Source organism: Cryptomeria japonica, chromosome 3 (assembly GCF_030272615.1).
Source record: "Cryptomeria japonica chromosome 3, Sugi_1.0, whole genome shotgun sequence".
In the NCBI taxonomy this organism is placed as follows: Eukaryota; Viridiplantae; Streptophyta; class Pinopsida; order Cupressales; family Cupressaceae; genus Cryptomeria; species Cryptomeria japonica.
The window spans coordinates 371,727,919-371,755,451 of record NC_081407.1 but is presented as its reverse complement, the minus strand read 5'-3'; the positions used below and the strand labels follow the sequence as shown (position 1 = coordinate 371,755,451).

General features: G+C 35.8%; 1 protein-coding gene across 1 annotated transcript in view; it reads left to right on the top strand.

Moving 5' to 3' along the window:
- Positions 1-5,659: 5,659 nt before the first annotated feature.
- LOC131066336 (putative DUF21 domain-containing protein At3g13070, chloroplastic) overlaps positions 5,660-27,533 on the top strand; it is a 150,033-nt gene continuing 128,159 nt past the window's right edge. Inside the window, exons 1-3 of the mRNA XM_058001078.2 lie at positions 5,660-6,532; positions 26,401-26,498; positions 26,597-26,690. Of these exons, the coding sequence (XP_057857061.2) occupies positions 5,957-6,532; positions 26,401-26,498; positions 26,597-26,690 (768 nt within the window). The 5' untranslated portion in view covers positions 5,660-5,956. The remainder of the gene's footprint in view (positions 6,533-26,400; positions 26,499-26,596; positions 26,691-27,533) is intronic.

Here is a 27,533-nt window from a genome sequence, read left to right as displayed (position 1 = left end):
CAAAAGCAGTGAGAAGACATGTTGTTCTTGCCATTCTTTTGTCATTTATGTGATGTTGTGTGATTTTATGAAACTTATTGTGGAAATTTCAATCCTTTAAGTTTCATTTGATTTATGTCTATCTTTTGGCAAATATGTTTTTATGTTGATCATGTTGTGTGTTGTGTAAAACTTCATTTTGACAGGCAGTATTGTATGAATTCATGTCATCTTTATGTGAATTGAAATAAAGTGCCTTCATATAAAATGTTAATGGTCCACATGAACATGAATAGGTTGTGAGCTAAGTTGTTTTCCTCAATTGATATAGTTGTAATTAGTCATTCCAAAATCAACAAAAAATAGAATATCTTGGTGCATCATTGCTTGAGTAGATTAGATTTTTATTTGCAATCATTATTTCTATCCCTTTTCCCATCAAGAAATAGTAGTTCTAGGAGATTTAAAAGGGAACTGACCCTGTCTGGAGGTCTACTTCCAATAAAGGGTACCCACAACCTGGAGGTAGTCCCATGTATCACAGGTTAGCTGAGACTAGGCTTAGCTAGGGTGTAGACCTTAGGGTGAATTCATAAAGCTGGTTCCCACTTTTTTCAATGAAGGAATTTGGTGAAAGTGGGAACTTCGATTTTCTAGGTGTTCGAGCGAAATAGTGGTATTCGCTCGAACTACCCTTGGTAGTTCGAGCGAACCACATTGCGGACCTGGGTTCGCTCGAACCGTGGGTGACTTTGTATGGGCTGAAATCAAGCCTATTGGTTCGAGCGAATGGGGGTTCGCTCGAACCATAATGGATTCGAGCGAACCCCATTCACTCGAAGTACTGTTCATTCGAACCCTCTAATTTGAGGTTTCTCCCAAAAATTTTCAGAATTCTGAAGAATTAATGACTTCGGAGCTCTGGTTCAAAGCACGAATGAAATAATCTTGATAACCCAAAAATATTAGATTGTAGTACTCGGAGCAAGCTTTCCAACGAGTATAATTTTGTTATATTTTGAATTTATTATGTTCTTGTTTTTTTAATTTTACGAAAAATTGGTTTTTCATCGAACATGAACTTCTCTGTTCAACGCATTGGGAAAAATAAGAAACTAATTCAAAAAAATTCTAAAAAATATCTATGGCCATGGTATTGATGTCTTCTTTCTAACAAAAAAAATAAAATTGAATTTCGATTTATATAGAACAAGTTATGTGTTCAAACGTAAACCTATGTCTAAATTATGACTAGTCGGACTTCAAAACTTTATAAAATGAAAAACATTGAACATATCACTATAAAACCAAATGCAAGCCCTGGATATTGATGTTACAAACCAAAATTCGAAAGAATTGAGTTTTTATCATTTATAGAAAAAAAGTTATACATTTCGGGAGGCACCTCACTCTTAAAAAATGTAGTTTGTTGTAAAAAACTACTTTTCGAGGGAGATGGAATTTTTTTAAAAAAATCCTTCAAAAAAATTTGAAAAAAATGTATATAGAATCTACAAACAAAATGCTAGAAATCACTAATTTACATCATCTTCAAATTTGTAATAGTTTAAAAGTTATAGTTCTCGGAAGTTGAAGATTATTTTAAAAATGTACATCTCAGTGTCAAAAGTGGCAAAAAAGTGGGAACCATTATTGTGAGTTCACCCCTTAGTGATAACAATCATGAAATAAAAGTAGGAAGTGTCTTTTATTAATGACGAATATTAAGCTAAAAAAACAATGTTTGAAATATCCCATCAAATGCTAATGTGTGCAACCATGTACAATAGATTTGATGCCTCTTGAATATGCCTTGGTAAATGTGGTCATTCAAAGAAAGAATGCACTGAGTTGATGTGACAATGATTGAAGAAAGAACTGAGCAACATGAAGGTTCTTGCATAGAAGGTGACAAGAACTTTGCATTCTACAATTAACATGTTGCATAAATACAATTTCTAATATTTATTTATTCACATACTTCATCTATAAACTAAATTAAATATTACTTATACATATTAAATCTGATGCTCTGCAAAATGGGAGGTTGTTAGACAAGAACCTGTGGTCGTATAACACATAAGATAAACATAAGAAACAAGAGTTGTTAGTGTTAATCAACCAAAAACTAGTCTAAGCATACATACCAAGAGAGACACTAAAAACATAATGAAGCATTTAACTATAAAAGCAAACACAATAAGACATCTCCAAATGCCTTCCACCATGCTTGTAGCTCCTCCTCCCTTGTTCCTCTCCTCTCCAAGTTCCAAATTAGTGTAGCTCTCAACATCTTTTTGCACTATGGATGCCTTATGGATATTCAAGATCGAAAATGATTAATCTAAATGCTATGCAAGTGTGAACAAGAGCTAAAAATAAGAGATTATCTAATTAGCTAGTGTTGATTTTAAAATAAAAGAGTGAAAGATTTATGCTAAATGCTCTCTAGAAATGATTATAATCTAAATGCATGCAAGTTTTTCAGTATTTGGATTATGACGAAATGGGCTCTATTTATAGGAAAAATGGAGCAATGGATGGTTGAGATTGAGTAATCTCAACAAAGGTCAAGATCAAATGGTTTAAGATCCATGTGAGGACTTTCAACCCAATCCCAGGATGACAAGTGTCAACATGAGATGGGTTGAGAGGAGAGAGAAGAAGCATTAAATGCTTGACATGACCCGAGGGTTAACTTGGGAGGTAAGGTTAATGTTGAGTTGAGTGAATAAATTCATTATTCAAAGAATAATGCTTTTATCCAATGGATAAACTATTGTGCAAGAGTTGGTGAGGATAACCATGGTCAAAGCAATAAATGCTTAAGGAGACACATGGGTTACATGAGGGTTGAGTTAGGGGTCAAAGTTTCTAACCATGGGTGCAAGTGGATTTAATCATAAATGGTCATGTAAGAGCCTTTAATGGTTTGGAAGACTTTAGAGGTTAACCATTTTAAGACATAAAACCTTTAATGGTTATTGAAGACTTTGAAGGTTTTTGAGAAGTGACTTCCTTTTATTTAGGAATGTGACAATGATTAGGATAGGATTAGGCAAATTAGAAGGAGTTAGAAGAATCTAGAAGGGATTTAGGCATGCAAGTGGATTTTGTAGGAGAATGCAAGTGGGAGGAATTTTGGGATTTTCAATTGAAGTAAAATCATTTATTTCAATTAAATGGTGTAATTTGCATTTGGATAGATATTTAAATAAATATTAATTTATTTAAATGTGAATGTAAATTTTGGATTTTATTTAAATAAATCTTAATTTATTTACATGAGAAAAAGGAAGACAAAACATTAAATGCTTGAAGACTTTAAGGGAAACCTTTAAAGGCTTAAGAAAACTCTAGAAAGAAGCCATTAAGTTTGAAGACTTTAAAGGAAACCATTAAAGGCTTGAGAAGACTCTAGAAGGAAGCCATTGAGTTTGAAGACTTTAAGGGAAACCATTAAAAAGTTTTAAGGGAAACCATTAAAGACTTGAGAAGACTCTAGAAGGAAGCCATTACGTTTGAAGACTTTAAGGGAAATCATTAAAGGTGTCAAGTGGGTGAGGATAAATAGGATTTTAAATAAATAATTTATTTATTTAAAATAGTTGTGCAACTTGCATTTGTAGGAAAATGCAAGTGGGTGGAGGATAAAGGTGATTTAAATAAATGTTAATTTATTTAAATGTGAGAGATGAGATTTTGGGGATTTAAATAAATAATGTGAGAGAAGATTTAATTAAACAAATATGATTTATTTATTTAATTAATGGTCTGAATTTGGTTAAGTGAATTAAATCAAATAAATTGAATAATTTATTTAATTAATAGGGGAAGAGGGTCAAGATGAATTAATTAAATATTAATTTAATTAATTATTGATCAAATAAATACTAAATATTCATTTAATTAAGTGGACAGATTTATGTGTATACAAAATCATATGCAACATAAAATGGTAAAAGGGTATGGAAATAGTTATGAAAGCATATGAAAAGGCTAAAATATGACATAAGATGGAAAATAGATGGCTCTCTTCACCGCCCAATTTGTGCATTTGCAAGTCTATCCTCCTTGTCGAAGTTGACTCCCCTACGCATAAATGGTTGCAAGGGTGGAGTGAATTTTGCCACATGTAACTAAACTCCTTGCAATGCTTTGAAACCCTCTCCTGGTATGGAAATGGATATAAACGCCCCCATCCTATAACACCCTTCATCCTTGATAGACAACTCCACAAGCCATGATCCACCTCACTTCTTCCTTTTCCTTGAGTTCCAAACACCACACCAAGAAAATAGAGGTAATGTTTACGTTTGTTTTGTACCTTTACTCCGCACCTAGGTTATTCTTCACCCAAAACAAACTTGACGATTTAAACGAAGAATGGATCGTCAATTTTAAAGATATTCTTCATTCTATCTTTTGAGTTACACGTCATAAATGCATGTAGTTGTTTCTTGGTCCTCAACATGAAATTTGCTTCTGTGATTTCTTTGCAACCTACACAACCACTTTTGCATTCAATTACAATGATCTTTGGTTGCAAGCCCATCATCGATAATATGCTTCTTTTGCACACTTCAACTCATCAAAAACCACACCGTGACAAGTCTTTTCCTTCAATCTCTTGGCATCAAATCATACCAACTCCTCATCAATTTGCACCTCTCAAAAATCCTCCCTTACCATATCATCATGTCCTTCATTTAATGTCAACTCCTAGTTTGACAAAGTGTCCACAACTTTGTTTCCTTCCTACCTAGTTGCATAGTTTGGAATTCATGAAATTTATTTAATTTTAATCTTATTAATTTTATAATTTTATTGATCTTCCAATCATGCGTCTCCCCTTTGACGATTGCATTTACAATCACTTGTGAATCCCCTTACATGTGTAGTTTTGAAATCTAAAGTTCATTCACCATGTTTACTGCAAGGAAGACAACCATTGTACTACATTATTAGTCCCATTCGCCAATTTCTGGTCACTCATTATCAACATATTAGCCCTCTAATCCTTGGCAACACATCTAACTCTAGATGGCCTAGGGTTTCCTTTGGACGCCCTGCCAAAGTTAATTTTTGTCCAACTCTCTTTTGGATTGATCCATACTACTTTACCTACATTGTGCAAAGGTGGATGAGCCCACATTGGCCCATTAACAAGTTGCATGAAACCACCCCATTGAAATCAACAAAAGAGGGAAGATTGTTTGAATGAAGTAGGAAGGAGTGAGATTGAAGATTAGGTTTAGGGTTAGAATATGGAAATCTAAGAGTCCCATTTATATTGAAGCAGATAATTATTTGATAATAAAAAATCACTTGAAATTATTAAAATCTAAGAGATTAAACTTTTAATCAAAGACTAACAAATGAAATGTGTGATTTAATATTCAAAGAACACAAAAATAAATCAAATTATATAATTTAATATATAACATACAACTATTAAATTCCCTTTACATATATAACAACCATAGCTTAAAACAATCATTTTAAGATTTAAAACAATATCTTTAAATTGTTAAATTACAAATAAAATATATAAATTTTCAAAAAATAAATAATATACCATTTAAAAACTTTAAAAAATCACAGTACTAATTCCTCTCCCCCAATAGGATTTAAAATTTATGTCGAACGCCTATCTTTCCATCTCTATCTATAGAATCATTTTCCAATGTTTTACCTTGTTGCTTTGTGGAGACTCGTCCGTGAACATTCGTTCCACCTAGCCTGGATGATACAGACTCGTATCAATCCATCATTTGATTTAGAGAAGTGGATGCAAGTTTTCACCGACCTTAAAAACTATTCGACTGGTTTGTGTAACAGCTGTTTTTATTTGACATTCCAAAGCAATCTATTTTCTTCCCACGGAAAGAAGCCTATGTTGTGTATCTCTATAAAGTGTAGGAAAATCAATGTACAAGCAAAGGGGGCTTCTTGCTAGATTGCTAAGAACATCATAATGGCTGGGAGCTTATACCAGTGTTTTATACACCCATTTCCATTCGTACGCACAGAGATTAATCAGACCAGGAAGTTCTCATTCAATTACCCACCTTCATTTCATGGGACTCAAATAAGTTATACGCGTCTCTCAATAAATGTCAACCAAAATTATTGGGCTATTCCCAATATGTGTTGGGTTATCCCCAAAATGCAACACAATGCCTCGCCTCTTGTGGGGTTTTCCAGATTTAGCAGAGAAAAAGAAAAACCTGCAGAATTAGTTGCAGGTTCTGATACAGCTTGTAGGGCCCCCAAACTATTAAAGCGGGCACTTGCAGTATTGATGGCACTGTCATGTGCTGCTGCATTCCTGTGCAGATGCAGAGCAGCTTATGCAGTTGACAATATACCATCACCAAATTACCAGCAGCTGTTAGCCAACATGAAAGCCTTGTGGAGGCTTTTTTGGCCTAAGATTTTGCAGATTGTTACTGTTTTTAGGGATCATGGATTGATCATTTTTGCACTTCTGTGCTTGTCAGCATTCTTTTCAATGGCCGAGACATCTATAATGACATTATGGCCCTGGAAGGTAAATATGATCCGATGCTGTTTGTTCTTCACATTAATGTTCCTGTCTTTGATTATAAAAAAACTAGAAAAATATTATAATGAAAAGCCGATATTAAGTTTTATTATCATATGGGAATCGAGCTTTTTCGGTTCAATATTTGCGGACTGTTCTCAGAATTACACTAGCCATGTTCTTTAAAAGAAGGGGATAAAAAAGAAACACCACAGGCCTGAATTAAACGTGAAATGCATCGTGATTAAAAAGATTTTGGAAAAGCAAGATATAGAACACATTCTTTTTCTCTCTCGGAAGATGGTGAAGGTAATTGTTGAAACATGTAAACGTCCTCAAATTCAAAGCGGTTTACTCCAAACCAAAAATCTAATTGGGAGCTTGAGGGGGACTCTAAGGCGCAGAAGACATGGCTACATCCTCTTCGTCATCATGTGCAAATTTCAAATCCTTATTATGTACGTCAGTTGCATTCCCTTTCCCCATAAAGCGCAGTTGATCGGCTGACCACAACAGCAGGTGTGTGTTGGTCATCCTGGCAAGCCCTGTCTATGGTTCCCTCAGTTCAGGATTTCAGACGTAATCAAAAGAATGATCATAGTGAAAAATATAAAGAGGGAGAGCACCCCGAGGAAGGTTTCTCAACGTCTCTCCATATAATTAGGAGAGAGAACACCCTGAGGAAGAAGGCTGACTTTGTTAGGCCTCTAATGATGTCTCTTCTTCTTCAGAACGGCCTGCCTTTTCTGTTAATTTCTTTTTGATTTCTTGTTTTCTTCTTCACCTTTTTCCATCTAAAATGGCGATCTCTTATTTCTCGAGATTGTGGTGGTCGGTATTAAAATTACCTCTGCCGCATTGGTCTACACACTCTTTATAACCAGTAGGATCCACGCATATATAGGAGGTAGGGAGTCTTAATATTGATTTCTAATGCTTCTCTTTGTGCTTACTCAGCCTGAAATTCAAGTAGCATCCATTGAAAATAGATGGTTTTGATCCAGTGGAGGCTGTCCATCTGGTTGAAGCTAGCTTCTCAGGTTTGTTGCTCCTTAAGGGAAGTTGAACCAACATGGTTTCTTTAAGATTCTAGAAAACCATGTTGATTTTAGGCAATCAGATGTTAATCTAGTTATTTAAATTATAAACAGACTGAGAATAAGCAGAAATAATAATAAAAACACACAACACAAGACACAAGTACCCTGGGAAAACCTCCCTCTTGGAGGAAAAATCCAGCATCAAAGATTCAGATCAGTTCCTTTATTCATAAGCAGATTACATGAATCGGATTACTTATCTGATTGAGTGCCAATCTAGGGTGGACTGAACCTAGTATATGCAGCTGTAGCATGTCTTCAGAGAGAGCAGAATATCGACACCACTTGAAGAAGGAGATCACTGAAGTATAGAGCACCACCTTGCCCAGCAAGTTGTCCAATGGATTCGCTCAAGGATAAGATAGACTTGCAGCAGCATGAAGATATGGATCGCTCTCTACCTCCAAGTTCGCTGACTGAATTTGCATAAGGCTAACGACACTTGATGAAGATGATGATTGTTGTGTAAAATGAATCTTGTTTCATGTTCAAGTTCTCCCAAGTCGGCTTTAACCAAATTTCCTTTATTTTACATATTTTAATTTGCACTTTTTGGCGCCCAATTTGGGGCCTACATAACTTGCAAGTTGTGACACGTTTCCTTTTTGGGCCCAGCCCTATTAGACATGAATTGCTTAACCACACGTTACATTTGGGCCCAGCTAAATCGCTTAACCTTATTATAATAAGATAATATTTTAATTGCCACAAGGCAACATTAAAATATGATCCGAACTAGCTAACCATTTCAACAAACCACTTCACATTTTTTCAGGCAATCCAATTAAAAGTTAAACCTCTAGACAAATCCTAGTCACACTACTCTGTTCTCGAGGCCAGATCATTTTTCCTTCTCTCCCCTACTAGTCTAGTAAATTAGAACTCTGAAATTTCCTAACTCCTGTTTTAAAGTTTTTTTTGGAGTTAAAGATACCCTTTCATGCTTCAACAGTCTGCTCACATCTTCATTGTTGCAGAATTCTTCAATAGAGTTATTATTTTCTAAGCCGTGTTGGTGGGACTTCTAATTGTTCTTTCTCCAGACATGGGTAATCTCACTAGTCTTAAAATCCACTACCTTGTAGGACATTTTTAACTTTTTCCCATTCAGTATGGCCAATTACCTTGTTTGGGGTAAATATTCTCTCCTTAGTTCATATGAAATTTTACTCCTTTCTCAAAATCTTCAGAAAGCATGCTGGTCATGCGCCCTCCATAATCTCCAGATAAGTTTACAATCTGAGATAGCTCACTAACTCGCTCTCTTTTGGACGTTGAATGAAATTTAGGACAGATTGGTATGAAGAATCCTCCTGTGGTTGCATAGTTGCCTCTTTGATTGGCTGCCTGAAGCATCTCAATCTTTTCCAACTTTTTATCTTACTTTCAATAATGTTTTCCCCATTGTGGTAACCACCTCACGAAGATTTAAAGGGAGGAAAAGTTATGTACCAACCTAGAAAAACATTAGAAGAGTAATTGGAAGAGCCACCAAAGGTTTTGCACATATGTTAAGATCCTGTTCAACGAATTCATTTGAGTTTCATCCTTGAACTTGGCCAGCAACTGGATTGAATTTGATGGAGACATGCTCTTGTATTAGACAATGTGAAGTAGTAACACTTGTAAAGTTTTATTCAATTGCAATAAAAGAACAAATTATATATGTGAGAATTTTATATGATTATATTGTCTGATAATCTTATTGTTTTGTTGCAGGCTGAAGGAGAGAGATCATTAATATTTTATATGTCTTCTCCAAATGATTCATGTCGGGCTTTATATGTTTTAGAAGACCAGTCAATAGATGTCTTGACCGGTCATGTCTTTTAGACATGACCGATCAAGGCACCTATTGATTGGTGTCTTTCCATATTGCACATCCCGATTTCGGTTATGTTTGGTAACTAACATTTAATACTTAAACACTCGGTTGAAACGGTGTTAGTTATGATGCTTTGTTAATGGCCCGATTATAAATGTTATCGGTATGAACTAAACCCAATAACAAATAGCATTACATATGCTATCGGGTTAATACCCCGATAGCATATTAATGCCGATTCATAAATGAATCGACATTAATAGGCTATCGGGTTATTAGCCCGATAGCATTTAGATTGACGCTTAACTATGTTAGGCAAGTCGTCGATCTAATCCATCTTTATCCAATGCCAATATCATAATCATGATCAATGTTACAATCTGATAAACATATTGAGTTCGGAAAGCATAAATTAGATAATCTAATAGCATAGATGAATAAACCATAACAGAATAAAGGAGATTAACGGGTTAGAGAAGTCTTATCTTGCAGAAGCTACTAATGCATTAACACTCCCTCTTAGCTTTGGAAGATAGATAAAGTAACTTGCATTACATTTCTCTTTCATAACCAGAATAATGTCAGTCTCCAAGAATATATATCATCTATACATATGATATGAAGTACCATCGGGACACAAGATACAAATATAAAACATCACTCTAAGTATGTGACATAGAGTATCACCTAACCATGTGATATAGAAGATTCATCATTTCATTATGACAAGATATCACTTGAACACGTGATATTAGTATTGCCTAAACACGCAATACTACGGATAAACATATGAGGATGGTTAAATTCTCATCTTATCCAGGTTGTGATATGTGCACAAACATTTTATACAAATGTTTTACCACAACACCATCATGGCACATCCATGACATACCAGAGATCCAACATGATAACTGGTTTAGAGAATCATAAGATCGTCACCTTATGATGTCTGCATACAAGTGTTCATAATCCGAGAGATCGTCACCTCTTAGATATGAACAGAGGGGGTGAAACCCAAAATGTCCCAACATGACAAAATAAGTTTACACATTAAATATCTTATTTACAAAGTAGATTACCTTTCTATCATACCTAAACCTTTTCTAAAGTGATCAATCTTCACTCCGGAAAGAGGTTTGGTCAGAATGTTTGTAGTTTGATCTCCTGTACAAACATATTCTAATTGAATTACATTCCTGTCAACCATATCTCGTACATAGTGGTATGGGATCTCAATATGTTTGGACCTGTCATGGAATACTGGATTTACTGAAAGTTTTATGCAGCTCTGATTGTCACAATGAATAATAGTAGGTTTCATAGGCTCTTCAAACAATCCCACAAGCAACTTCCTAAGCCATACCGCCTCTCGGGCAGCCATAGAAGCTGCAATATATTCGGCCTCGGTGGAACTTTGAGCTACAGAAGACTGCTTTCTGCTGATCCAAGATATCATGGCTGGACCTAAATTGAAACAACACCCTGAAGTGCTTTTTCTGTCAGTCACGCTACCAGCCCAATCTGAATCTGTAAATCCGTGTAGATCTATATCAACTTTCTCATATTTAAGACCAAGGTTTAGGGTACCTTGTAAGTATCTCATAATATGTTTTACTACCACCAGGTGTATCTCCTTAGGTTCACACATAAACTGACTTAGAGCATTAACAACATAACAAATATCTGGCCTTGTATTTAATAGATACATTAGGTACCCAATCATCTACTTGTACTGAGTAGGATCAGTGGACTGTGTTTCTGCTGCTGCTTCTTTAAGTTTATGTAAGTTGGTTTCCATAGGAGAGGTCATGGGCCTATAGTTTAGCATTCCAAATCTCGTCAAAATGTCCAAGGTGTACTTTCCTTGGTTTAGTACAATATTATTGGAATTCTGCCATACTTCTAACCCTAGGAAGTAATGAAGTAGTCCCAAGTCCTTCATATCAAATTCTGTGGATAGATCTTTCTTGCATTGATCTATAAGGTGATCATCTCCTGTGATTAATAGGTCATCAACATATAAAATCAATATTAGCATATCACCTTTATTTCTTTTGTAGTAGAGATTATGATCTGCATCATTTTTAGTGAAACCTAGTTTTGAAAGATAGGTGTCAATTCTTTCATACTAGGCCCTGGGAACCCGTTTGAGCCCATACAGAGCTTTCTTAAGTCTACATACATGAGACTCTGCATTATGAATTTCAAACCCTTCAGGTTGCTCTAGGTAGACTTCTTCTGAGATCTCACCATTTAAAAATGCTGTCTTAACATCCATCTGGTGTACCTTCCATCCCTTTGCTACTACAATGGCTAGTACAGCTCTTACCGATGTATATCTGGCAACAGGTGCAAATGTTTCTTCATAATCTATTCCTTCCCTTTGTGAGAACCCTCTAGCTACAAATCTGGCCTTGTGTTTTTCAATAGTGCCATCTGCAGCATGTTTGATCTTGAAAAACCATTTAGATGAAACAACAGATTTCTTAGTTGGCCTAGGAACAATCTCCCAAACATCATTCTTCATAATGGATTGATACTCTTCAGACATGGCATCCTTCCATACTTGATGTTCAAGTGCATCTGATACATTGTTTGGTTCAACTTTAGAGAGATCATTCATAAGGGCAACATAGCTAGTGAATTTATTAGGCCTTTTACTTTCCCTGAAGGTTCCTAAAGGAGCAGCAAAGTTCTGAGCTTCTGTTACAGTCTTGGTGGCCCATAGTGGTCTTTCTTGAGTTTTTCTCTAGGTGGGTTTTGAGTTTCACCTATAGTCTCCTCAGGATTCTCCCTCTGAAGCTCCGGAGTAGGATCTTCTTCTATGTTAGGAGTAGGGATATAGATTTCAGGTTCTGTTGTACTTTGGGCTCTTTTGAAGGCTAAGTCTTCTTCAAAGATTACATCCCTACCAAGTTCAATATTTCTTTGACCTTGTATATAAATTCTATAGGCCTTGGATGTTTCACTATATCCTACAAGTATTCCCCTTTTTTTAGAAGGTTCTAGTTTTAGTCTTTTCTCTTTAGGTACATGTATATAGACAGGACACCCAAATATCCTAAGGTGGCTGATATTTGGCTTTATTTTGGTGAAGACTTCCTTAGGAGTTTTATCTTCAAGGTGGGAGTGAGGACATCTGTTTTGTATATATACTGCAGTGCTAGTTGCTTCTGCCCAAAGTTTGATATTTAGGTTTTGATCAAGGATCATGGCTTTGGCAGCTTCTACAATAGTCCTATTTTTCCTCTCAGCTACCCCATTTTGTTGAGGATTATAAGGTATTGTTAACTCCCTCTTAATCCCTGAATTTTTACAAAAATCTTTAAATAATTCTGAAGTATATTCCCCTCCATTGTCAGTTCTTAGGGTTTTAATTTTATTTCCTGAGTAGTTCTCCGTTAGTGATTTGAATTCTTTAAACCTATTGAGGATCTCTTCTGATTCTTTACATTTCAGAAAGTAGATGCAAGTTTTCCTAGAGTAGTCATCAACAAATATTACATAATACAAAAATCCCCCTAGAGAGGGTTCGGACATAGGTCCACATACATCAGAATGAACTAATTCTAATATTTTTCTTGTCTTCCTAGTACTATTTTGGAAGGCACCCTAGGTATTTTTACCTAGGGCACATCCCTTGCACGCCTCTGAATGATATTGCTTCAACTTAGGTAGACCTGTGACAAGATTTCCCATAGATGATGAAGCCCTATAATTCAGGTGGCCTAGTCTTCTATGCCACACCTCATTTGCATTTGTGACTTCATGAATTAAGACTAAGTTAGGCTCTGTGCATAGCTCATACAAATAGCCTTGTCTTTGTCCAATGACTTTAGCTTTCTTGATAGTAGAATTTCTCGGCCAAGCCAACACCTTGTTTTCCATGAAGGTCACTCTGTATCCATTATCCTCTAGTGCTGATATGGAGACTAGATTTCTTTTGATGCCGGGGACATATAGTACTCCTTCAAGTCTTCTTGGAGACAATCATCTCTTAACCTTTCAAACTTAGGATATTTGGACCTTTCACTAATGCCTTGGACAATTGTATTCCATCCACCGGGCAACTCATCGAGAGCAATGAGTGTTAATTCTTTACTCTGGATCTCATAATCAAGGGTTGCAAGTTCATCTCTTAGGGTTGATATTCGCATGAAGTAGGAGTTGATTGTCTCCCCTTTGTTCATCGTGATATGATTTATCTCTCGTTTCAATGCCAGAGTACGACTTGCATTTGATATTGTAAAGTTATTTCAATTTCAATTAAAGAACAAGTTATGAACTATGTATACTATATATGGATATGAGGAATTATGTCAATGTCTAATAATTCTGATTTTTATCTGTAGGTCTGAAGGAGAGAGATCATTTAATATTTTCTATGTCTTCTCCAAATGAATTCAATTGGCATATATATCATTTAGGCAACCGGTCAATTGGTGTATTGACTGGTCATGCCTTTAGGCATGACCGATCAATGCACCCATTGATCGGTGCCTTTACATTTATACCATTAACACAATGCTGATTATCGGTTCAAAAACCCCCGATAGCATATTGTAATATCATAATATAATGACTGATCTATTTAATGCATCGGTTCAGATAAACATCGATGATTCAAAGTGCACGATGAATATAATCCAACCGGTGCATTTGTTAACCAATGTTTAATGCCAAATGAAGCGGTGTATTCATTAAACCCGATAACAAATATGCTCGATATAATTAAGCCCGATAACAGATGTGAATCGGTCCCAATGTTTATGCATCCGATAGCAAGTATGTATCGGCTAATTTAACCCGATAACTTAATGATAAGCAATGTTAGTACAATCCGATAATCATATGAAATATAAATCAGACATGAAGCATGTAGATGAATAACAGAACAGGAAGGTTAGGAAGATCTTATCTTGCATAAGCTACTATGCATTAACACTCCCTCTTAGCTTTGGAAGATAGATAAGGCAACCTGCATCACATTTCCTTTTCATAACTAAGATAATGTTAGTCAGCAAAAAACCATTTATACATGAGAAGTACCATCAAGACATATGATACAAAATAGAAGAACATCACTTGAGCATGTGACATAAAGTATTATTTTAACATGTGATAAAAGTAAGAGAATCATCACCTGATCATGTGAGAAATCACCAAAACATGTGATCTGTAAGATTCATCAAGATATCACCTAACACATGATATCAGTATTGCCTAACACGCAATACTTAAGGATAAGTCTATGAGAAAGGTTAGTTTCTCATCATATCCAAGTTGTGATAAGTGCAATAACATTTATACATGTTTATCACAACATGGTCATGGCACATCCATGACTTACCAGAGATCCAACATGATCAATGGTTGAGATATCACCTACACGTGATATCAGTATTGCCTAACATGCAACACAAGGATAACCATATGAGAAGTGCTAAGTTCTCATCATATCCAAGTTGTGATAATGCAATAACATTTGTGCAAATGTTGTATCACAACATAGTCATGGCACATCCATGACTTACCAGTGATCCAACATGATTACTGGTTTGACTATCATAAGATCGTCACCTTATGATGTCTACATACAAGTGTTCAGTATCTGAGAGATCGTCACCTCTTAGATATGAACACAGGTGGCAAGAAGCCAAGAGATAGTCCAAACATGACAAAGAAGTTTACACCTTAAACATCTTAAATATATGTAAGTATAGATTACAAAGCAGATTATCTTTCTATCATACCTAAACCCTTTCTGAAGTGATCAACCTTCACTCTGGAAAGTGGTTTGGTCAAAATATCTGCACTCTGATCTCCTGTACACACATATTCTAACTTTATCACATTTCTGTCAACCATATCTCGTACATAGTGATATGGAATCTCAATATGTTTGGACCTGTCATGAAATACTGGATTTACAGAAAGTTTTATACAGCTCTGATTATCACACTGAATGACTGTAGGTTTCATAGGTTCTCCAAATAATCCCACGAACAATTTCCTTAGCCATATTGCTTCTCGGGCAGCCATTGAAGCTGCAATATATTCAGCCTCTGTGGAACTCTGAGCTACTGAAGATTGTTTTCTGCTGATCCAGGATATCATGGCTGACCCTAAACTGAAGCAGCACCCTGAAGTGCTCTTTCTGTCAGTCACACTGCCAGCCCAATTTGAATCTGTAAATCCATGTAGATCTATGTCAACCTTTTCATATTTGAGACCAAGCTTTAGGGTACCTTGTAGATATCTCATTATATGCTTTACTGCAACTAGGTGTATCTACTTAGGTTCACACATGAATTGACTTAAGGCATTAACAACATAGCAGATATCTGGCCTTGTATTTACTAGATACATCAGGGATCCAATCATCTGCCTGTATTGAGTGGGGTCAGTAGGTCTTGATTCTGCTGTTGCTTCTTTAAGTTTATGGAAGTTGGTTTCCATAGGAGAGGTCATGGGTCTGCAGTTTAGCATTCCAAATCTTGTCAATATGTTCAAGGTGTACTTCCCTTGGTTCAGTACAATATTATCAGAATTCTGCCATACTTCCAATCCTAGGAAGTAATGAAGAAGCCCCAAGTCTTTCATATCAAATTCTGTGGATAGATCTTTCTTGCATTGATCTATTAGGTGATCATCTCCTGTAATTAATAAGTCATCAACATATAAAATTAATATTAACATATCACCTTTATTTCTTTTGAGGTAGAGATTAGGATCTGCATCATTCTTAGAGAAACCCAGCTTTGAGAGATAGGTGTCAATTCTTTCATACCAAACTCTGGGAGCCTGTTTGAGCCCATAAAGAGCTTTCTTGAGTCTACACACATGAGACTTTGCATCATAAATTTCAAACCCTTCAGGTTGCTCTAAGTAGACTTCTTCCACGATCTCGCCATTTAGGAATGCTGTCTTAACATCCATCTGATGTACCTTCCACCCCTTTGCTGCTGCAATGGCTAGGACAGCTCTTACTGATGTGTACCTGGCAACAGGTGCAAATGTTTCTTCGTAATCTATTCCTTCCTTCTGTGAGAACCCTCTAGCTACAAATCTGGCCTTGTGTTTTTCAATACTGCCATCTGCAGCATGCTTGATTTTAAACAACCATTTAGAAGACACGACAGACTTCTTGGTTGGCCTAGGAACAATCTCCCAAACATCATTCTTCATAATGGACTGATATTCTTCAATCATGGCATCTATCCATACTTGATGTTTGAGTGCATCTGAAACATTGTTAGGTTCAGCTTTAGAGAGATCATTCATAAGTGCAACATAGTTGATGAATTTATTAGGCCTCTTGCTTTCCCTGAAGGTTCTTGAAGGAGCAGCGAACTTCTGAGCTTCTGCTATAGTTTTGGTGGCCCATAGTGGTCTTTTCTTGCGATTATCTATAGGTGGGTCTTGTGTTTCACTTATAGTTTCTTCAAGATACTCCCTCTGAAGCTCAGGAGTAGGATTATGAATTTCAGGTTCTATTGTATTTTGGGCCCTTTTGAAGGCTAAGTCTTCTTCGAAGATTACATCTCTACCGAGTTCAATATTTCTCTGCCCTTGTACATAGATTCTGTAGGCTTTAGAAGTTTCACTGTATCCTACAAGTATTCCCCTTTTTCCAGAGGGTTCTAGTTTTAGTCTTTTCTCTTTAGGTACATGAATATAGACCGGACACCCAAATATCCTAAGATGCCTGATATCTGGTTTTGTCTTGGTAAAGACTTCCTCAGGAGTTTTATCTTCAAGGTGTGAATGAAGACATCTATTTTGTATGTACACAGCAGTGTTAGTTGCTTCTGCCCAAAGGTTCAAGTTTAGATTTTGATCTAGTATCATGGCTTTAGCAGCTTCTACTATGGTCCTATTTTTCCTTTCAGCTACTCCATTTTGTTGTGGATTATAAGGTATTGTCAACTCCCTCTTAATCCCAGAATTTCTACAAAAATCTTTAAATAGTTCTGATGTGTATTCCCCCCCATTGTCAGTTCTTAAGGTTTTAATTTTGTTTTCAGAGAGATTTTTTGTTAATGTTTTAAACTCTTTGAACCTACTTAGGATCTCTTCTGATTCTTTATATTTCAGAAAGTAGATCCACGTCTTCCTAGAGTAGTCATCAACAAAAATTACATAGTACAAAAATCCCCCTAGCGAGGGTACGGACATAGGTCCACATACATCAGAATGAATTAACTCCAAAACTTTGCTAGTTTTCCTAGTACTATTCTGAAATGCATTTTTGGTATTTTTACCTAAGGCACACCCTTTGCATGCCTCTGAATGATATTGCTTCAACTTAGGTAGACCTGTGACAAGGTTTCCCATGGTTGACAAAGCTCTATAATTCAGATGGCCTAATCTCCTGTGCCATACTTCATTTGCATTAGTTGCTTCATGGATCAATGCTAGATTGGGCTCTGTACATAGCTCATACAAATAGCCTTGTCTTCGACCAATGACCTTAGCGTCTTTGATGGAGGATCTCTCTGGCCAAGCCAACACCTTGTTTTCCATGAAGGTCACTCTGTATCCTTGATCTTCTAGTGCTGATATGGAGATTATATTTCTTTTGATGCCTGGAACATATAGTACTTCTTCAAGTCGTAGTGACATGCCTGACTTCAGTTTGATGGTGCAGGTTCCAATTCCTCTGACTGGATGTGAAGAATCGTCTCCGATGGTTACTTCCTCATCATCTTTCTCTATCATGGAGTCTAGTATTTCTCTAAAGCCGGTGATGTGTCTCGATGAACCACTGTCGATCACCCATGAGTTAGATTTGTTTGAAGTATGGCTTGTAAGTGCTGAGTAGAGGACATAGTTCTCAGAGTCATTTTCTTTTCTAGATTTCTTCACTTTTGCAAATGTGGCTTGCTTCCCTTTCTCCGGACAGTTTGCAACATAGTGTCCGAATTTGTCACACCTATAACATTGAACATGTGATAGGTCTTTCTTAGAAGTGTTCTTGCCTTGTTTAGCTTTTCTTTTCCTGAATTGCTTCTTTTTGTACTTTTTATTGATGTTTGTATTTAGGACTTGCAAGTCTTCATCTATATTCTTCTGTTTTATTCCTACCTTGTTCAATCGGGATTCTTCTTGTAGACAGTCATCTCTTAATCTTTCAAACTTAGGATATTTGGACCTTGCACTGATGCCTTGGACAAATGTGCTCCATCTAGGCAACCCATCTAAAGCAATGAGTGTTAGTTCTTTGCCTCGGATCTCGTAGTCCAGAGTTGCAAGTTCATCTTTTAGAACTAATATCCGCATGAAGTAGGCGTTGATTGTCTCCCCTTTGTTCATGATGATATGATTTATTTCTCGTTTTAGTGCTAGAGTACGACTTGCATTTGATATCTCAAATGTCTTTTCAAGTGCCTTGAACATTTTATAAGCCGTCTCCTGCTTTCTAATGATGGGCATTATATTATTTCTTACCCCATCCACTATTATTTTAATAGCCTTATCATTTCCCTCGATCCATGTGGATTTCTCGGTTTCATCTTCTGGTTGTGCACTTTCAGTTTGGACATATGAATCAACTTTGTTTTCTCTTAAAATCATTTTGATTCTAAACTTCCAAGCTGAAAAATCTTCGCTACCTCCGAGTCTATCTTCGAATCTGATAGCATTGGCCATTATGGAAATGTGATGTAGTTTGTAACTTAGTCCTTGAATTTTATCAAAAATTGAATAGCCTAAGGTTCGATTACCTTGGCTCTGATACCATGTAAAGTTATTTCAATTTCAATTAAAGAACAAGTTATGAACTATGTATACTATATATTGATATAAGGAATTATGTCAATGTCTAATAATTCTGATTTTTATTTGCAGGTCTGAAGGAGAGAGATCATTTAATATTTTCTATGTCTTCTCCAAATGAATTCAATTGGCATATATATCATTTAGGCAACCGGTCAATTGGTGCATTGATCGGTCATGCCTTTAACATAGAAAATATTAAATGATCTCTCTCCTTCAGACCTGCAAATAAAAATCAGAATTATTAGACATTGACATAATTCCTCATATCCATATACCCATTGATCGGTGCCTTTACATTTATACCATTAACACAATGCTGATTATCGGTTCAAAAACCCCCGATAACATATTGTAATATCATAATATAATGACTGATCTATTTAATGCATCGGTTCAGATAAACATCGATGATTCAAAGTGCACGATGAATATAATCCAACCGGTGCATTTGTTAACCAATGTTTAATGCCAAATGAAGCGGTGTATTCATTAAACCCGATAACAAATATGCTCGATATAATTAAGCCCGATAACAGATGTGAATCGGTCCCAATGTTTATGCATCCGATAGCAAGTATGTATCGGCTAATTTAACCCGATAACTTAATGATAAGCAATGTTAGTACAATCCGATAATCATATGAAATATAAATCAGACATGAAGCATGTAGATGAATAACAGAACAGGAAGGTTAGGAAGATCTTATCTTGCATAAGCTACTATGCATTAACAGATATCTCAAATGTCCTTTCAAGTGCTTTGAACATTTTGTAAGCCGTCTCTTGTTTCTTTATGATGGGCATTATGTTGTTTCTTACCCCATCAACTATTATTTTAATAGCCTTTTCATTTCCCTCAATCCATGCTGTTTTGTCGGGTTCATTCTCGGGTGCTGCACTTTCAGTTTGAACATATGAATCAACTTTGTTTTCTCTCAAAATCATTTTGATTCTAAACTTCCAAGCTGAGAAATCATCGCTACCTCCGAGTCTATCTTCGAATCTAAAAGCGCTGGCCATTTTGGAAATGTGATGTAATATATAATTTTGTTCTTGAATTATTCAAAAATTGAATAGCCTCAGATTCGATTAGCCTCGCTCTGATACCATGTAAAGTTTTATTCAATTGCAATAAAAGAACAAATTATATATGTGAGAATTTTATATGATTATATTGTCTGATAATCTGATTGTTTTGTTGCAGGCTGAAGGAGAGAGATCATTAATATTTTTATATGTCTTCTCCAAATGATTCATGTCGGGCTTTATATGTTTTAGAAGACCGGTCAATAGATGTCTTGACCGGTCATGTCTTTTTAGACATGACCGATCAAGGCAACTATTGATCGGTGTCTTTCCATATTGCACATCCCGATTTCGGTTATGTTTGGTAACTAACATTTAATACTTAAACACTCGGTTGAAACGGTGTTAGTTATGATGCTTTTTTAATGGCTCGATTATAAATGTTATCGGTATGAACTAAACCCGATAACAAATAGCATTACATATGCTATCGGGTTAATACCCCGATAGCATATTTATGCCGATTCATAAATGAATCGACATTAATATGCTATCGGGTTATTAGCCTGATAGCATTTAGATCGACGCTTAACTATGTTAAGCAAGTCGTCGATCTAATCCATCTTTATCCAATGCCGATATCATAATCATGATCAATGTTACAATCTGATAAACATATTCAGTTTGGAAAGCATAAATCAGATAATCTAATATAATAGATGAATAAACCATAACAGAATAAAGGAGATTAACGGGTTAGAGAAGTCTTATCTTGCAGAAGCTACTAATGCATTAACAACACTTGCTCCTGCAAAATTGTAAGGAATGATCAGAATTGGTCTCTTTACACACTCGTCTTTGAAGGGGTTGAAGAAAACACCTAAAATCACTTCCCTCTCTCTCTCTCTCTCTCTCTCTCTTTTCTGTTTAGAATTTCATATAACCATACAAGAAGATTTCTACTTCTCATGCATCTACAGGTCACACACACGCATGCACGCACACACGTGCACGCACATGCACACCCACACACACACGGACACACACACCCACCCACATGCACATGCGCACACACATGTGCACGCACAATCCTGCACATGCTTGCACATGTACGCACACATGCACATGTGAACAAACACACAGAGAGTACCCAAGGGAAAAAATTGCCATATCGGTGTACCTGTATCGCGTACCCATACTAGTTCCCATACGTGTAACTTAGCTATTCATTTCTCTGCTTCTGCTCTCCACATGAACCCTGAAACACTATATTTCTCCACACAACAATGAGAGTGATTACTTTCCCAACCTAAGCTGCACACCGAGTCTATGATTTCCCTTCATTCCTCTCTGGCCTTGCAATGATGATAGATGGATTGATTGCCCTAAATGGGAATGATCAGCCTTGCATAATCATCCAACTGTCCAAACATTTTCATAGGAAACTCAGTTGATCTGCATTCGATCTTTAATGGCTGCCAATAGAGAAAACCAAGTGATTGTTGCCCATAAGATAGACATGAAATTCTCTCATCTCACTTTGCTGCCCTAAAATAACTTTCAACACATCATCAACACCAAAACAAGCCTGCAACAAGTAGTGAAATGGTTATTTGTTTCTACAAATCTCATAATGATGTTTTAGAGCACTGCCAAGACCTACAAAAACTTTTCTCCACACATATACCTGCTATGTATTCATTCTGGCACAAAAGACTGCTTCCATACTCAAAAGAACATTTTACACAGCAAGAGGGATATTTGGGCAACAACTAAGATCTGTAATGTCCCCAAATTACACCCAAATAGTAAATGTCCAAATTCTGCCCTACATCACAATTCTCAATTGAAACAAGGTAGGGTTTAGAGGTACCTTTTACTTTGATTGAGACCCTGCAACAAGTGAGGGATCATTTCGTAACCATAATACATAAATAAAACAGATTTCCTTAATCAGAAAGTAATAAGTATAAACATTAAAGTAGATATCTAGTCACAAGATTGCTTAAACATTTTGAGAAGGTTCAAATCATAGGAAGGCTAATATAGGATGGCTCAGCGGGGTGCCCTAGAGACCCTCTACCCTAGGCCCAAGGGCAGACCTTATCCCCCTTGGCCTCATGTGGTCCATGCCATCCATATGAGGTGGAATGCCTAGTGAGGTATCTTATAACTGTTTTCCTCAACCTTACCACTTCTATCCTATTTCCATGATTGAAAATTCCTAATGCATTCATGGACCATGATAGAAAGTATGGGGGTGTTTGCAATAGGGTGCCCTGGAAGCTCAACCTCTTCAAGCCCAAAGGCAGTACCCTTGCACCCTTTTAGCCTCATGGGACTCCTTGGTCATATACCATGAGGTGGTGTACCCGGAGGGTGACCCCAACACCGTTTTCCTTTACCTGCAATTCCTTCTCCCTCTATCATGGCTGAGAACATAGGCAGGATTCAATAATATTCAGATATGCTTCATATAATTAATAAACTGCAGAAAACCCATAAATCAAGTGTAAAATATAATGGTAACAGCAGTGCATTATAATCGTGCTTAGTACATCAGAAATAAAGTAATATCATGACAACAGTGCATACTAAATCGTAACATTTCTTAGCAAATTGGATAATCCATACAGTCATAACAACAGTGTATTTTAGTTATCAGCATGCAGATCCAATGTGTATTGATTCATTACTGACTGTATTATGTTTATGGAACTCATACCAGACTGTAGTGTTTATCGAACTCCTCAGTGCTTTTTATATATTTATTCCTAATTGTTCTCTCCTCCTCCCCTCCTCAAATGAGACCTTCTTCCCTTTATATCTTCAATTGTAAGTGAGAAGTCACACCCCTTCAACATGCCTGCCCTTCAAAAGAGTCACAACCTTTCACAATCAACGCCCCTTGAAAGAGTCACAACCTTTCACAATCAACACCCCTTGAAAGAGTCACAACCTTACACAATCACCACCCTTTGAAATAGTCACGAACTTTCATAATCACCATCCTTCGAAAGAGTCACAACCTTTCATAATTTCTACTCTCCTTTGGAAGAGTCATTTCCGTATTTACTTCCCATTCCTTCCTTCTTCCATTGACTCTTCCTTGATTTACATGCTCCTTTCTTTTCTCCTCCATCTTCCCTTCTCAAATGAGGTTCTCTTCTCCTTTTAATATCTCATGTTTGAGGGAGTCACAACTTTTCATCTTATACCCTTTGACCATTCATGAAACTTAATAAAATTTAAAATATATTATAATTTTTTTTTTTATATTTTAATTTTATTGTTATTATTTAATAATTTATTAATAAATCTTATTTTAACAAGGGGACATTACAAGATCTTGTGCAGCAACTGACATCTCCTTCTGATTCAATTTCAGATCAAAGGTTTAGGTGTGTCCATCTAAAAACACACAAAGATGTGCGTAGGCCTGAAAATTCTTTTCTTTGAAACTTCACTCAAAGGATGAAGGTGATGAAGCAAACCCCCTATACCTTATAAAGCATCAAAAGACCAAAAAGTGGCTGGAAGTCCATATAACTTGACCCAAACTTTCTTTATGGACATCTCTTTTTTAAAAAGGATCAAATAGTGGATTTCATTTGAAGACATTTTATTATAATTGAAGAAACAAGTCTCCTTTGAGGCTTCATTGCAGCTCTTCTCAAAATGCGAGAGACACTGTGAAAAATTCCTTAGGAAGGAAGCATTGCATCCTTAACCTTGAACTTCCTCCAATTAGACTCTATTTGTTCTTTCAGGTTTACATAGGAATGCCACACTCCTTCACCTTCCCAATTTCTGCCATAGATTCAAAATCATCATTATTCTTATCAAGCCAAACATCTGGGATTTGTGCATTTTGGCAAAGTGTCCATGGGCAAGGCTTGAATAGCCTTTGAACAGGAAGGAGGAGCCTTCCAACACCTTCCATACCGATGCAAACAAGCAGCCTCCAGCAAATCTCTATCATCCTCAAAGACAAGGGGATTTGAAAAGTTTCTTGCCCGGCCATTTTCTATTCAAATTAGTTGGCCTTCCAATAGAAAAAGATACTTTCAGTAATTTGTCTAGAACATGCTACCCTTGCCAACTAATTATACTTTATACCTTTTAAGTCAAACTTACTTTATACATTTACCAATTTTATTATACAAACATGAAATAAAAAACTAGATATAAATTGCTAATTTATATTTAGCATTCACATATGGTATACTTAAAAATGCATTTAAAAAAATTATTAAGAATGACTACAACTTTGTAAGATTTACAGTATTTTAAATAATACATGATTGAAACAATGTGCACACAGTTTATGCTAGTAGGTTCTTTGCAATAATATGCATAAAAATGGTGCATTTATAAAAAGAGTGACCCAAGTTAAATTAGCACGATGTGTATATGGTGAAATTTGGAAGATCAAAACTATTGTAAAACCATAAAAGATCCAACCACATAAAACTCTAGTTCTACAATCAAGAATCCACCATACACCAATGAAGAACCTAAAACATGCAAATCACAACAAAATAGAAAAGATTATACCATTCACATGCTTAGTAGGGTAGATCTCCATTGATCTTGTTTGATATATTTGCTTTCAGATTTTGTATGTGCACAAGAGCTCAACAAATAACGGATTGTGGTTGTAAAGTCGCTTGATCGCTTAATGACATATGTCATTAGGGTTGTGAAAGGATAAATAAATCCTCTTATATAAAAGACACTTTAGGAAATGGAGGGATAAGATTAAGAGGTGAAAGGATAAATGGTTAGCTAGGATTAAAAGGTAGGTAGGGAAAATAATAAAATATGAAGGGGGTAGCTAGGATAAATGAAAAGATAAATGGCAAGTGTCATGAAGGGAAAAAACTAATGAATTAATTAAATAAATAAAGATCTATTTAATTAATAGAGGAAGTGGGACCAATTAAATATTTATTTAATTTAGGAAAAGGATAATTTAAATAAATAAAAATATTTAATTAAATAGGGGAAGGCTAGAAGAGGATAAATGAATGAACTAAATAAATAAAAATCTATTTAATTAATAGAAGGCTTAAGATAAAATGATTAAATAAATAAAAATATTTATTTAATTAGGACAGGACAATTTTAGTTGTCTACATGTTGCAATGACGTGACCTGTAATATGGAGGACATATGTGTGTGCCAAGTTTGGGGCCTATTCTTCCTAGAATCTGTTAGCACTAGGTAATTTTTCTTAGTTACCCTTAAGAATTTTTTATTTTTTCCATTTGAATTGTTTTGCGAAGGGTACTAGGGGACATCATTGGGCCTCAACCCGAATGTGGTACCATACTAAGGATGGGAATTTAAGCATGTTAAGCAGGCTCATGATTTTAACCTCATTATTATGGTGCCTCATTGATGGGGAGTCCATTGAGTAAATGGTCCACCTTATCATGGGTGGGAATTGAATTTGAGACTTTTTAATAATAAATACACCCAAATAGCACTACCCTAATTTTTTTTTTTTTAAATTTAGAAATTAAGATTAAAAGGTATAATGAAAGCTTGTTTAACTCAAAAATTTCATTGACATCAAACATAAACTTGAACAATGTAACTCAGGTTCTAACCATTTGGTTGTAATTAAGTGACACATCAAAGAGATGCCAAGAGGAATAATGAGTATAGCCATGTATTATTACAGAGGTTCACAGAGATAAAGAAGAGAATACCTTGTTATTAATTTTGGTATTGGTGCACACTTCCACACTTGTCATGAAGTTTGAATTTCTAATTATCCCCTGAACATCCTCGAGCTTGATATCTAAGTCACTCCTTTTATTTGTATGTATGCAGTCACATGTGGTTCATCTTTTTAGTTTCACAGAAAAAAAATCTTTCTGGTAGTTTGCATATTCAACTTTCCCTTTCAATTGAATTATATTCCTAGACTTTAAATTTCAATTACATTTGGAAGCCTTCTTATGTAATTTTCAGTTGCACGTCTACAACTGATAGACATGAAGATATAAGATATGAGAAGAATGAAAAGTGAGATTTCCAATTTTGATTTGCATGGTTACTTTTACTACAATGATAATGGTACCGGATGCCTTTGTAAAGAATTCTCATTTTTGACTATTTTTTTCCTCTCTCAGGTTCAGGAGCTAGCTGAGAAAGAACCTGAAGATGGTGTTTTTCGATTACTTCGTCAAGATGTTACTCGATTTCTTACAACTATCCTCATTGGCACAACGTACATTGTTGCCTAGTTATTTATTGCTTTTTCTTTTCATTTTCCTATTGTTAGATTTGAGTTTAATCATAAAGATCTTATCAATCTCATCTCTCTAGTGTTGTAAACATTGGGGCAACTGCACTTGTGACTGAGGCAGCAACAGCACTCTTCGGGGAAGCTGGAATCAGTGCAGCAACAGGAGTCATGACAGTAGGTGTATATTCTTAAATAGTGCACTGTTTCTAGGAAATTATATTGTTGAAGGTTTTATCTTTTTAATTTTATACCATGTGAACTTAGCTAAAGATGATTACTTTCAGAACTCTAATTTAAGTGGATGTAGTCAGATATTCTATCTCTAATTGACAAGGTACTTTTGGAACAATTAAAAATATGATTAGAATTGCATGTAAGATGTTTTACACATTAGGTTTTCTCTCCACTCATACTTTATCATGTCTTTTTCCTTTATTCCATCTATTCACTCTTTCTTAAATGTATGTGAAGAGGAGTTGATAATCCACAATTTTCAAATATGTATATTTCACTTTCGGGCACTACAGCCTCATAAAATGTAAGAGAAGTGGGAGTTCTGATGACAGTGAAGAGACTGCGTGAAATATTTTCAAAATACAGGATCCAGGGATTTGGCAGACTAAAAAGTATGTATGATTGTGAAAATTAGACCTGAAAATTATCAGTCACGACTCACAATGATGTAGGCACAAGCACAGACACAAATGTGAATGGAAAATGTCTATTGCAGTAAGCGTTCTGATTCAATGTATACAAATAGTCTAAATAAGTATACGAGTCCTGAAAAGCCAGCAAAAAGATGAATCCTGAAAACCTGCTTATTAACAATAAAATTCAGCTGATGCAAAGTCGTTCTAGAGTGCATTTGCAGCTGCTAATGGCAGATTAATGCTAGCTGCTGCTCTGCTGCTTCTAAACCTGCATGCACCTCGTACACATGTTTAGATGAAACTTGTTGGTCTCTAAGTTAAGAAAATCTACTTTGATGAACTTGAGTACTCTCCATAAGATTTTTCT